The sequence below is a fragment of the Parus major genome, chromosome 2 (genome assembly GCF_001522545.3).
Source record: "Parus major isolate Abel chromosome 2, Parus_major1.1, whole genome shotgun sequence".
Classification (NCBI taxonomy): domain Eukaryota; kingdom Metazoa; phylum Chordata; class Aves; order Passeriformes; family Paridae; genus Parus; species Parus major.
In genome coordinates, this window is record NC_031769.1 from 147,080,153 (window position 1) to 147,094,643 (window position 14,491).

The window sequence follows — 14,491 nt, forward strand, 5'->3', positions numbered from 1 at the left end:
AATAATAACAGGCAAGATGGACAGAGCTCAAGGGCAGGGTTGTGGAGACTTCTAATGATTTTAACATTAAATATGAGGTAAACCAACTGCAGAACATTATCTTTACTTCCTACATTAAAATATCAAAGCAGGTACATTAGTAGGAATGCATGTGGGGGGATTTCCTTGTTATTTACCTATCACAGAGCCATTAAGGAAAAGTGCAACTCCAAAGAGGACACCAATGCAGAGAGCAAGGATAAAAGGCCGCCGGCGGCCCCAGCTCAGCGTGCAGCGGTCACTGGCCGAACCTATGAGCGGAGTGAAGATCAAGCCCAGGATAGGGCTGAGGAACCAAGTGAGGCTGTAGTATTGTTCAGGAAGACCTGAAACAAGGAAAAAAATAATGGAAATGTTATGTGGCACACACCAAACATTTCACTCTATACATGAAGTTTTGTTACAGCATTGAAAACAGTAAATTGAGGGCAACCTACAGTGAATTCTCTCCCTGATTAAAAACTCATTTAAGCTTCTTTAGCAATGGTTAAAAAAACAGCTAAGCACAGATCATTTACCTTTCAAATACCGGGGCAGTAAGAAGGTAACAACTGGAGTATTTCTGCTATTGAATCCTCTATCAGTTTGTGGAACATAAAACCAAAATATTTTGGGGTGCTTGGAAGCTGCCTGGCTGTCATATACACAGATCCCCTGCTCAATATATCTTTTAAGATTCAAAATTGAACATTATAGCAGTGCTGTTTTAATCTAAGACCACCCCCACAAAAAGGTTATTAAAGATTTAATGGACTGAAAGTGAAGGACAGAATTTGAATGTCTTATGGAATGTCCCATTTCTAGGCACAAAAATGTTTATTTAGAAAAATGAGTGACAGACAATAAAACCAACAATTAGCAATTATTAATCAACTTAGATAAATCTAAGGTTTGTTCATCCCCACTGTCTTTGCTTTCTTTACGAACAGAGATGACTATTTATAGGATCAGATGGGGAAAAGTTAAAAATTACTAGATGGCACTTATTAGAAAACAACAACTTGCTAGAAATAATAATTTCTGGAGAAGAACGAACTCCCGAGCGCTGCTCTCCACACCCCCAGCACGGAGCAGTGGCCTGCAGATGGCAGACTGGCCACAGCAGCAGCCACACCAGCTCCTCTGGGACCTGCCTCCTGCTCCTTTATCAGCACAGGGCAGGTAACACTCGGACACGGTTCTTAGAAAAACGTTAAAAACAAAACAATCTATTTCTTGCAGTCCAACTGATGCCAAGACAGAAAAACTCGGTGTCTTTATCCCAGGAAGGAAAACAATTTATTATCCAAAGCCATATATGGTGAGTGCAAGCAGTGTTTGACCTTTGCTGGCGAGATCAACCTGTACCTTGTGCTCCCTGTTCAGCACACTGAGGCATCCATTACCAAGCAGGATTATACCAATCCCTGCCCAAAATAGCCTCTCATGCAAATTTGGAAGTCTAATCTGCTGCTGTTTAAAGTAGCACCAAATCTTGACTAGCAACACTAAGTTCTTCCATGAGACAGATCAGATTTTCCCAAGAGTGTTGCACACTCTGTGGTGATACAGAGATTATATTATGGAAAATAAGCTATTTTTTGGCATGAATAACCAATTTCATCACCAGGATTCAAAATCCATGTCTGAGGCCAAGGTCTGTGTGATTTGACTCAACTTTGGCTAATGAACAAGCTAGGAAGTGACAGCTGCCCTGATGAGTCCAGAGTTCTTGGAAGAGACCTGCTCCTGCTGAAACTTCCCAATCTGTGTTTCCATGAGCCTTGTGCCACAGGGAATGGCACCATGGTTCAGCCACCTTTCCCTGGTACAGGCAGCTGCAGGTCTGTACTGAGGCCAACACTCCACATCAGTACTTCCCATGCAACTGGTGACTCCTTTTGCACAGGATTTTTAGATCTTTAGGAAAGGCCTGTGTTTGTACAGGTGGCACCGTGTTCACATCATGATTCAAATCACTATCTCCTGCTTAGCTTTTCCTGCTGTTTGGTGATGCCTTGGCTGACATGGAAGTTTTAGCTGAGACAACTCTGTGTGTGTTTGCATATTAGACCCAGAGCTCTTGTTCAAGAAGCCACGGTGCCTCCAGACTGCAACATTTATTTGTACCATCCAGCTTCTCTTCATGAACACAATCCTCATCAAAAATGCAAGTTAGGAAGCCAGCAATTCAAGCAGAAGTGCAAGGAAAACTTCCATTTCCCTGTTGTTTTAACACTCCCTTTAACTTCACCAGGTTCAACAGCTTCCCAAGCACACAAGCAGGTTCAGGCACCTCATGTTTAACTGGCACCTCACCTGCTCCAGGATGTTGACACTTATCAGTGCCTGAGCTGGCTTAAAAATTAATTAATGATGGGGAAGAGGAAACGTTTGGTTCAACACAAGTAAAACTAAAGGCTGGGCATGATTTATTTAGGGTGAATGATTTTTCTGCAGGACACAGAAGAAATGGCAACGTGTAAATACTCATCCCATTTTGCCTACAGAGAACCATCCTGGGAGCACTGGTTAAGCACCCAAGGTTGCTACTGTGTGAGGCCAAGTCCCTGCAGGGTCTGTTTCAAACACAGTGAGAGGCTGCAACTTAACCAGTGTCATGGATCTTTATTGTAGTGATCACCAACATCTGGAATAACTTGGTGGCGTTTCACTGCACAAGGGCTGTGCGTTGAAAGCAGACATTTCTTTTCTGAATTATGTTGTGACTTGTGAGTTATGAGCTGGGATGTCTCAATCGAGCTCATCCATCAGTAAACATTTGTGAGAAGCTGGGAAGGTTTTGCAGTAAATCATACAGAGACTTTAAATAAACACGGATGAAGGCTGGCAAGAGCTCTGTCATCAGCCTAACAAGCCTCATCACATCTTATGCGAATAAACAATCGAATAGACTTATTTATGCAAAATCGACACAAAAATATTCTCTTTTAATAATCCAACACCCATTGAGACAAACAATTTGTTTTAATGGAGACTGTGAGCAGAAACAAGGAAACACTGGTAGATCAGGGACAAGCAATAGGAATATAAATCAGGGATGGCAGGGGTTGGCACAGCTCACTGTCCCTCTGTCCTTGAGGCCACCACTTTGTCTCCAGTCTGCAATGACACCTGTCTGTGGTGTTTACAGATCTTAACAACAACAACAAGTTCTGGAAACACACAAACCATTTGAAATTACTTTTGCAGAGAATTAAAAACTGTTTACAAATATTTCTCCTTCAGCTGTAAAACCTGCACATTTCTAAACTGGACAGATATTTTTTATGCTTTATAGCCACAGCCAACTGTCATAAAAATGTCCTAAAATTATTAAAAAAGCATTCAGTACTTGACTTCAAGTACTTTCAAGATCAACTTTGCATGTATAACTCAAAATCAGATTAAGGTCTGGCTTGATTTTACATGTCAGGAATAGGAAGGAAAAAAGGTCTTCTACCCAATCTTTGATACATGACTAAAATTAATGAGTTTTATCTTTCCATGCATGAGTCAGAGGAGAGAGAATGAAATGCTTTCTTGGAAAGAATTTATTTTTATTTATTGCAAAGGGTGATCTTCCTAACATCTAAGTATTATAAATAAAAACCTAAATCTAAATATTTACAGTGAAAATGGCATACTTTGCAGAAGACATGAATCTCAGTGATTTCAGATCAGAGCCATGGATGTAGCTGTTATGGAAGGGTAAAAAGGACACTCCAAGAACATTATGTTTCAAGATTCTTCTTTAGAAAAGCCACTTTGATATTTTCTTATTGAACTACTCATTAGCAGCCAAAATATCTATCTTTAGAAAAAGAGGCCATGATAAAAATCTATACAAGAATTAATAGCCCCATGCCAAAAAAAATGGAAGAATTTCTAAAAAAGCTTTGAGTGCTCCCCCAAGTAAACAGGAAAGGGATAACTTTCAAGTGAAACGTGAGCCATTCCCACAGATTGGGTAATGGCAGGGATCACCGACATGAGCACAACCTGTTTTCTCTCTTGCTGGAGAAGCCATGCCATGGGACTGCTTCCATAAGCTAAGTGGCAAGGCCCTGATAAATTGCATTCCAAGAGTAAGCCAGCAGTTTATAAAATCATCATGTGTGTTTTACATACAGTTATGAAGAATTCCAAACTGTAACCATTTATTAAATGCTGTGTATGGCTTTACTGTAAGTATGTAAACTGTGAGATTCTCACATCAGAATTTAGTTGGTTACTCAAGTGGAAACTGAGTGGGGCTAGAGACGACTCCTGGCAGGAAGCAGGTGCACGTGAAAACTAAAAACAAGACAGGAAAAAAATTAATCTGCTGTTGGGAGAATACCCTTCTGAACCTGACAGACACCTCACCTGAGCAATGCATAGGCAGAGAGAGCAACCATTGTAGCAATGGACAGGAAATCCTTTTGTGTTTGCTTTCTAGATCTGAAAGTTGAGATGTGTGTTGATAAGTTCAGTCTGCCCAATGAACCACAACTCTGAAGAACTCTAGTGCCCAGAAGTCTTCTCTCTCTGTATAGATTTAGGTGTCACCTCTGATGTCTCTGCTCAGCATTGCTGCTGGGAAATCAGAGTTTTGTAAAGCTCACAGCCATGTTCCACCAGGAATTTTCCAGCAAAGAGCTTTTTGAGGCACTGAGCACGACCTCCACTGTTCCATGAAGTCAGACTTCAAAAGGTACCTCACAGATGCTCTTCCTAAAATTCACCCTTCATGCTGGCAGAATCTGCAGGACCTTCATAATTTCAACAGTAGGCTGCTTTAGTGCTAGACATTTTCATATAAATGAGAATATTCCAGACAGACAAGGAGAACTCCAACCCCAAAATACTATGCTTCCCTTAAAAGAGGCTGTTCTGCTTTTAGTATCTTGAATGTCTGCATATATGATACGCATATTTAGGTTGGCGTGCGTGATTTGGCAGGAGAAGCAAAAAAAAGAAAAAGACTGAAAATTTAAATTCTTAAAGACATTGTGTGTGTATATATGTGTATGTGTGTCTGTGTTTAAACAACAGAAACCCCCCTAAGTCTTCCAGAGGTTTTCTGCCTCACAAGAATGAGCTCCAAAAATGAAACTTTATAGAAATTCTGTCTGCAAGGGTGTTAGAAAGTTGAGGAAGATAATTGCATATCCTAATGGTTCCTCTCTCTGTATATGTATGCTGCTAAACCAACAGAATGTCACCATTTTATGCAATATTTTAAAATGGGAAGGCAGTTGGGAAGGCAGCTGAGGCAGGAAAGACAACAGTAAGCAGAAATGTATAGACAGAAGGAATGTTTTGACACCAAGAAGTTCCTTTTGACGCCCCATTCAGTGGCAAGGACTCAGCTGGGGGGTGTATTTTAAATAAACTTGGCCATGGTTACGTGCTGGGCCAGCAGCCCTGCAGCATCCAGTTTCTGACGTGCACAACAGATGCACGGATGCTGGCTTGGACTGAATTTCAAGGCAGCACAGCCATGAGACTGTCATCCATGTGACAGGCTGTCCACAACCTCTTAGAGCCAAAAGTGAAATGTCCCAACTGCTAAGAGCTGCTGCACCTGCCTAGAACAGGCCACGGCTCGGCTGGGACTGATTTTGTATGGCCAAGAGTGGTTCCACACAGCCTTTTTCAAAGGCTGCTGAGACCCACATGTAGACTCAAAGGCCAAAGCAGCTGCATCCCATTACCAGTTTAATGCTGTTCCTTTATTTTGTCTGTAATTTTCCACCTCCACACTTGCCTTGCCAGGTAGCAGCTCTTACAGCAAATGCCATCCGCCAACTTGGAAAAGCACCCTGGTGGCCTCACGGGGGAGGAATAATAACTGGAGGATTATTATTTAGCCTTTTACTGACAGCTAATCTGAGGAAACACCAAGGAGGGAAAAAACATATTGGATAAACAAGGTTAGTATTTGTGGTGTGAACTGAATGTGGAGCAGGTCACAAGGCAGACTCAGAAGTCTCATACAAATCAGTGAGAAAAAGAGCAAAACACAACAACAGCTTCTGTTACGAGCGACGACTGCCACTGAGACCCTTGTAATATGGCATTTCCCAGCCAGCTACAAACAAACAGGACACTGGCTTCTAGTAAATAAGGGTTTGTTTTTTCCCAGACAAAAAAAGTGCCCAACAATAGTGGGACCAGCACTGCTCACGGTTCACAGGAAATGCTCACTGTGTCACCATCAGCCTAAGGGCTGCGTGAGGTCACGAGTTACATGGAAGAAAGATTAAGTCACATGCAGCAGTTTCTATTCAAAATCTCTTTTTGATAAGTTCTATTGGGGGAAAAATAGTTCTTTATAAGCTTAACAATAAGATCTGATATGGGAATAGGATGCTAAGGTCCTATTTTCATTTGTTAGAAATCATCACCTAGAGACTTGTTTATACACTTTAAATAAACACCATACAAATTTCTGAACGAACACAAGAAGCTGTCATGCCCTGCAAATGCTTTCTATTCCACAATTTTGTAGCAGCAAATACTGTGTGCTGCTAAAAATATTTCACATTGATCTGTTTAAAACTGCATTGCTTATACAGTCTGCTTTGTTTAGATTATTTTTGAGGAGTGTACCAAGCAGAACCGATTCTTGTCAAAAAGCTGTGAAAAAGTTTGAACTCTGGTATCTGCTTTTCATGTTATACACAAAAATTATACAAACAACTGCAAACTCAAGCAACTTAGCTTTGGAGGATCTATATCAGGGGTAGGGGTTTCAGAATAATTTCATAAATTCAGCCAAATATGCATTCCCTTATATTAAAAATACAAACTTGCCACACATTTGTGTTTCCCAGAGGAACTGCAAAAAAGCTGCAATGCCTGTTTTGACACCATGAAACTTTGACCATATATTCTTTGCTTCTTGCTATCTCCTCATTTTAGGACTTTTAATGGCTTAGACTGGGACCCTGAGCTGCCAGAGAAAACATACCTGAGCCAACATATGTTGAACCAATGCACTGGAATAGGCCTGACTGGTGGTCTGTGCACTAATGAGGTACAGTCAGCACTTGTAGAGTTTGTTGCACCCATGAGAAACCACATTCTAACTTCTGGATTGAAACAGGAACTCTGGCCAAGAGGAAAGGGCTAAAAAAAAAAGCACAATAATTTCTCCTGGTGCCCATTATCATGATCTGAGCAGTGAGAGTACAAGCTTTTAAGAAAGCAATAATTTCAAGTACTTTTTGAAATTGGAGTCTGGTAGCACATAAGACAGTCTCTAATTTGCACCCCTAACGTAACAGTCTCACAGCTGCGGGGGTGCGCATATGAAATGAAGCATATACAGGACTTGATTTTTAGGTGAAAATTTTGCTTTGCATTCAGTGACTCCTTTCCAGCCTGTATAAGGCACTTGCTCAAGCTTGTCCAGAAGCTGCTTGGAAGAAGCAGCAAACAGCACTGGTGAAAATCTGACCAATACTTCTGATCACAGGGCTCAGTTCAGTTGCAAGAGAGCAGGTGGAAGAACTCAGAACAAAACTGCAAAGTTCTTCATTGCTGCTTAGCTTCCTACATTAAAATGATTGCTTGCCAAGCTGTCAGGCATCTTGATCAGTGTCTCAGGAACAATCTACTGCATAAACAGCACCTCAAAACTGTGGCTTCAATCTTCCCACTGGTAAAATTCACATCCTGAAATTCCTCTTGTGCCTGTCGAATCAGAGCTCTTGTGCTTAGCCTGCAACATTCACGAGCTGTCAGCACATTATCCACATCTCACAGGCAGCAGTACCGAGCACTGCAGGAACACAAACATCACCCACTTGCAGGCAGTCTCTCCCCTCCCTCATCCCTGTCCTGGTTAGCTCTTGTCAGCAGGGATGGCTGCACAAGGGCTGGGATGCTGAGCTCTCAGCTCACTCAGCTGCTCTGTTACTGCTCTGGATCATATACAGGGCTGCCTCTGTGCAAACAAGGAATTTTTTGTGGGACACAAGAATGGAGGGATAAAGCAAAATTTCTCCATTGGATGGGGTTATGGGCACTGAGGAGAGTGATAATAAAGGGAACAAATGATCAATAGGAATATTGCAGAGACATAAAAAACATGGCACTGCAAAAAACTGACATCCAAGGGAAAAATGCAGAAAATTCTTTCAAAACTACCAGCAGAAGTCAGCTGCAGCCACCCTAGAAAGGTCAGGAAAAACCCAGAGGACCAGAGACACTTTGCAGGGGAGAGGGCTGAGGCAGTATATCTTCTAGGACAGGAACCTGTTTCCTGCATTGCTATGACATTCAAACCTTCTACAGCACATTCAGGCCTTTAAAATGCACACATTTTTCTGCTTTAGTCACTCCCTATCATGAGGACAAGACTCTAGACAAAATCTGCATCTACATTAGAGACACAAGAACAAATAATTAATAGGAAAATTAAAATGCTGACATTAGGTTAGAGATGTAGGAAAACTGTCTGACATTTCCTCAAAACTTGTATTTTGAATTTTAGATTTCCTTAGGAGCTGGATGCAAATAAGTCAACACTGTTACAGCAGAATTAACTTCCAAAAAATTTGGTAACTATTTCATGCCATGTCTGCACCTGACTAGAGCCATCCATTTTGAAAGACCAGCTAAACTGGTAATAAAACAAAGCCCTGGCTCTTCAACAGCTTCAGTACAGAAATATTAGTGCAGTGTTTCACATACAGAGTTCTGAAGGTGTTTTTAAGCTGCAGAAGAGCAATATCTCCTTCTGGCAAAGCTATTCTGCCTTTTGAAACTATCTATGCAATAGCATGCAGCAACCACGGTGGGTTAAATAATGCTTCTGGAAAATGGAATTAAGGAAATAAATGACAGGCTTCTTAAAGGATTTCATCATCCAGCTCTCCCATTTTCTGTCTCTGCTCAATTATTGCTTCTCAACCTCCTACAACTGTCCTCCCCTTCTCATATTTGGCAACTGTGGGAGTCGTTAGTGTTTCATTAAGCTCTGCTGCTGCTCGGCTGTTCTGCCAAAGTTGTAGAAAGGTTTATGTGGCTTTCCTGACAATTTCTGGTTTATAACCCAGTTTTATGGTGCTGTGTCAGGAAAGAGAAGTGTATGTTAAGAGAAGTGAGCCAAAGGTATGTGTGGAAGGGAGAGAGGGGAAGCAAAAGCCTGGGAACAGCTGAGGTTTGAGGCATCAGAGTGAGAACACATGGGCTGATCTGCAGGCAGGCAAATGTGATTTTCCTTTCAGCATGATCACAAATGCTGTCAAGCAAAGCTTTTAAAGCTTCCATTATTTATTTTAAAGTTTCTAACCCTCCTACTAACCTACTTCCAGAGGGGTAACCTATGGTAATTCAGGTAGAAGACTGTATCTAGCTTACTGCCTTTATAATAATCCAGTTTCCTACTTCCTTATCCAATATTGACACATGTCTATTACTTATTTGCTACTCCTGCTGCTGCAGAGTAATAATAAAAAAAATGCATATGCAATCAAAACAATGCATATGACCTGCTCTGCTCAAGGAAAGGTCAAAGAATCTACAATTGCTGTTGTAGATATATTTTTTTTACTGTAGCTAATTAGCAATTCCTATAGGTTCCACTGAATTATATCCTTATCAAATCCACAGTATTTATTTTTGCCAGGGTACAGCATAAAGTGCCAGCTTTATTTAAGAAAGAAGCTGAACCTTCTATGCTCAAACAGTGAGAATACCAAAAAAGCTTTCCCCGTGCTGCAGCAGGAAAATAAGCTGCAGGGAGAACAAGGAAACACAACATTTCCAAGGGCTCCCATCTACTGCTAAAGCTAATTCTCCCAAGTTTTCTAGATTATCTGTGCCATCCTTTTTGGCTCTTGGGAAACTTGTTTTTAACTTTCTTGCTCTTTCACTTATTAACCAATATTTAGAAATATATCACTTTGACACTAGTAAGAAATTTGCATCACAGCGTTTAACAAGCTGAAATGGAATATAGATTAAATCTGATGCAAGTTCCAGTGTGCTGAACCAGCACTAATAAAAAAACTTCTTTTTAACCACCACTGTAGAGCAGTTTTAAGAGTATAACAGAGGTGTTTACATCAAGTAAAAAACTGAAAACTTTCTTCAGAGTTCTAGAACAACACAGGTTGTGTTCTGTATCAAAGAACCACCCAAGGCTGATTTCACAATGTCAGGGTATTTATTCCTGTCTCCTGTTGCTGGCCAGTTAAGCAAGCTGCAGACAACAGGACTCGAAGGTCACACACACAACATCAGCATCTATTTCCCTTCTCTCCTAAATGTCTAAATGTATGCAGGCTCATGTATGAATGCAGCAATCAATAAGCTGTTTCACCACACTGATCCTTCCCTCACCCTTTTAAAAGGCATCAGCCGTACGTGATGCCCCACTTGGGCTCGGCGCATTACGTAACGCTGCAGCACTTCCCGCTCCTCTGGCTGCAAGATTACACATCAATTACTGTGACATGTGTTGCCTGAAGAGATGCAGCATCCCAGTTTATCCAAAGCTCAATAGGGTTTTTCGTCACTGTTTCTAGAATATCGACAAATTTATAAACAAAGGAATTTGTCTTGAATTCCTTGAAAATTCCCAAATCCAAGAGGTTCTTAAAGCACAACAGAAAATCTTTCATTAACCTGTTCCACTAATCAACAGTGGAGCTTTTGTTGCAGTGATTAACACATTAATACCCTGGAATATTACTTACCTCTGCTTACATGGCTGAGCCAAATCCCAACCAAAAACTCGTTTTTACCCCTAGTTTTAACTCCAAGTACAGTCAAACCTGAACTGTTAACTCTGGGTATTTAACCCAGACAGATTGAAGCAACCCTCCCACCTCTTAAAAAAGTCTGGTCAACAAACAACTTTTCACCTTAAGAGCAAGTTTTTAATTAAAATCATACTGGCTTAAGAGAGAGCTATTCAATATGGGGCTGCCCAGCAGCACCACAAGGCAGCACTAGGTGCAGCCTGTGCCCTCTGCTCTGGTGCTGTTCTGCTCTGCAGGGCAAAGAGTTTGTGCCCAAAGGAAGCTTTGAGTACCATTCCACACTGCTCTACCCAGACCTCAAGGGTAGGGAAAAGCCTGATTGACATAACTAAGCAAGAACAAGATGAACAGCAGCCCTAGGAGATCCAAATTTCTGGGACTTGCTCATGGCCAAGACTTTTAAACCACCATTGTAGCAAACACTGGACTAGAAGGCATCATGAAGATATTAATTCCTATTCACTGCAGCAGAACTTTCCCCTGATGTGTCTGCTCCACCCCACCAACTTCCAAACCCTAGGGAATCATAGAGGATATGGTACACCCTGCCAAACAAATGACTGGCATATACATAGTCCAACATGGCACCTGGTCAGTGTATCCAGGAACAGAACTTGCAGAAAGAAAGCAAGCAGACTTGAGGGTAGCCAAAAAAGTATTTTTTTGTTGAGCAGGCAGCTAGACAGAGTCTGGGCAGCAGAATATTTGCGCCCTGGAATCACAAGCAGCAAAGAAAACAGTTCATTTCCAGCCTCAAGAGTAAAATGCAAGGAGCTTGTCTCTGCACATTGATAAAAATAATTCTTTCCTTCCCCAGTTTTTAGACTTGACTACATACTTAGAAGTCACATGAAAACAGTGACTTAAGGAGGTGTTTTCTGGCCTGTGTACCCCTGCAGACACCATCTGAGAACCTTTTTCTTCCCAGGGATTAGTGACCAGACAGATGATCTTTACATTTCAGCAGGGATCACATTTTCATAGTCCTTTTAAGGGTCAGAAGGTGGTGCAGGTTCTATAATTACCCTGGTTGACCCAACAGAAAAAAACATAATACCTAATAAACGTTATATCTACCCAATATGCACTTCATATTCCAAAAGCCATTTCCCCCCCAAACTGCCAGAGAAGAAAAAAGCTGAATTGATCCTACCTACACTCCTCCTTAGGCCATTGAAATCATGCAGTCTCAAAGTGCTTTACTTCCCTTTTCAATATTCAAAGCCTCCCAAAAAGGCACCATTCTCAGGACAGGCTTACAACAAGAGTATTGTTAATTGTTACCATGCTGAAAAATCAACCTCATGGACTTTGCAAAAGCTTTTGGACCACAAGTTTGTTTATGACAGGAATAAACACTCTGCCTGGGATCATTTTGGCCACGACTGTGCTACTGGGAAACTCTACCAGAAAGTCCCTCAGCAGAGAGTGGTAACACAGCATTTGCTTTTAAATTATTGGCTGTTTTAAAAGTGTTGCTGAATTACGTGAATGAATATATAAAGAAACGTGCTGATTCTTCTAACTCATTATTCATTGTTTGCTTTAAAAAAAAAACAAAACCCCAAACAGGCAAATTTTGCAAATAACCTATCCTAAGCCCCTAAAGAGAAACTGCATTCCTCTACCCAGTTGCCTTTATTGAGGTTAATACCTCATGTGGCTACATCAAGCGGAACAGAAATCCTATTAGCGATTTCTCCCTTTGCTGCAACAAATGAACAGCATGTTGGAGTTTGCAGGCACAGTTTTCCATGTACATTGCTCCAGGAAAAACACTGCAGTTCACCAGAGGTTGTAACAATCTCTAGATGAAAGAATGAGGACTATCAAAGTGAGAGTTTTAATCAAGTGAAGATTTTCCCTGCCAAAAAAATGTGGGTTTTCTCTGTATCTACTCATGCCATCAACCACTTGCCTTGTGGTAAAGCATTATAGAAAACCATCCTCTCAGATGAAATTTTGGGATTGATTAAACACAGTCTTGGTGTTTATGGAACCTGCCTCAAACTTTCAAACTTTCCTAACTTGCATGTTTTGGCTTGAACATTAACTAACATGAAACACGTTCTATACATGTGCAGGGGAGATTTAAAAGCAGAGCTGCTTTCTCAGTGAAATCTTCTAAATTCTAGTTAATAAACCCCTTGATCTTAGTATTTTGAGCATGCAGGGTCATACTACAGGGCTGCTCTCATTGGAAATTTTAGTAACTAGAGCACAGTCTCAGGCATCACTCCAAATAACTCACTCACTGTGTCCCAGAGAAGTGACTCTCCCACCCTCACTCAGCTGTTTAAAAATTATACAACTGCATTTGTATGTGAAGGATAATGAGATCCATGGAGTCCCTTTGCACCAAATAACGGGAGTTGATAGTCTGGAATAAAATGTAGTAATACAAGATGAGTAAGACTTGTTACTGCAGACTCTTAAATGTGATTTTCACTCATGTGTATTATGTTGCCCAATCAGTGAAACTACATGTGGAAGGATAAATTTACCAATAAAAGCTGAAGTTAAACAAGTAGAGCACACCAGCACAAAAGACAGCAAATATTTCCTTTTCAAATGTGCAAATTATGAGAGTTAGACCCCACTGGGGAGGAAGCAGGACAGAACTGTATTCCAACAACCAGACAAGTATTTTTATTATATTTTCTTTTATATCACTCTGTAATGTGTAATTTAAATAATAATATATATTATATATATAATAATGTAATTTTTTCTTGCCATTTAAACTTAGAATGGAACAAGTTATACATGTATATATAATATACATGTATATATTATTATGTATGTTACATATACATTATTTATACATAGATACAAGTTATATAAGTTACAGGTGTAACAACACAGCATTATTCAGTCATCTATCAAAGGACCTGAATAATTTTTAAGATTCAAACCTAAATAATTTGCAAGATTTGGCAGTCCTTTAACACCTGACGAAGTTGTACCAAACTCCCCTCCTGAAGGTTACAGCTCAAAAACATTTGAAAACTTATTTGAAGACATTTGCCACATCAACAGGGTAGGAATACACAGTGCAGAAAAATAACCTTCCTCTCCAATTATCTCCATAACCTCTGGCACACGCTGACTGCTCTCCAGACTGATGGATTCCCTGGCACAAAATTTATGACGCATGACTTTGACTGCCCAGAGAAGGGGGAGCACTTGGTAGACTATTGCTTAATTAAATTACAGAGAAAGAACCACCCTCAGCCTTTTAACTGATTACATACTCTTATTTTTTCATGCCAACCTCAAATATCCTGAAGGCTCCCCCGTGCACTTCCTGAGCTTCTCCAGTGTTACACAACAAGACTGTACTGGGGGGACCCAGTAAGTCATTGAGGAAGGGGTGTCAACACTGCTGCTCACCACATGTCTAGCCATGATCTCTGAGATGTCAGCCAGTTTGGGCTTTAAAACTGTGTTTTCTCTTAGTTGTAACAGAAAGGAAAGAAAAGAATTTAAGTTTTGTTTTAATTTCAAACAGATGACAAAGTTTCCTTCTGCTCTTATTTAAGGTCAGTATTAAGTAACATTATTTGCTTTGTGTTTGAGGGTAGGTTTGGATTGGATATTGGGAAAAAAATTTACCCTGTGGGGTCCTGGCACAGGTTTCCCAGAGAAGCTGTGACTACACCACCCCTGGAAACATCCAAGACCAGGTTGGGTGGAGCTCTGAGCACCCTGGT

At 40.7% G+C, this 14,491-nt stretch overlaps 1 protein-coding gene across 8 annotated transcripts in view; it reads right to left on the reverse strand.

Annotated features, from left to right (window-relative positions):
* SLC45A4 (solute carrier family 45 member 4) overlaps nt 1-14,491 on the reverse strand; it is an 85,035-nt gene that overhangs the window by 12,027 nt on the left and 58,517 nt on the right. For all 8 annotated transcript variants that reach the window (XM_015618003.3, XM_015618002.2, XM_015618001.3 and 5 more), the window contains one exon: nt 177-365. In XM_015618003.3, the coding sequence (XP_015473489.1) occupies nt 177-365 (189 nt within the window). The remainder of the gene's footprint in view (nt 1-176; nt 366-14,491) is intronic.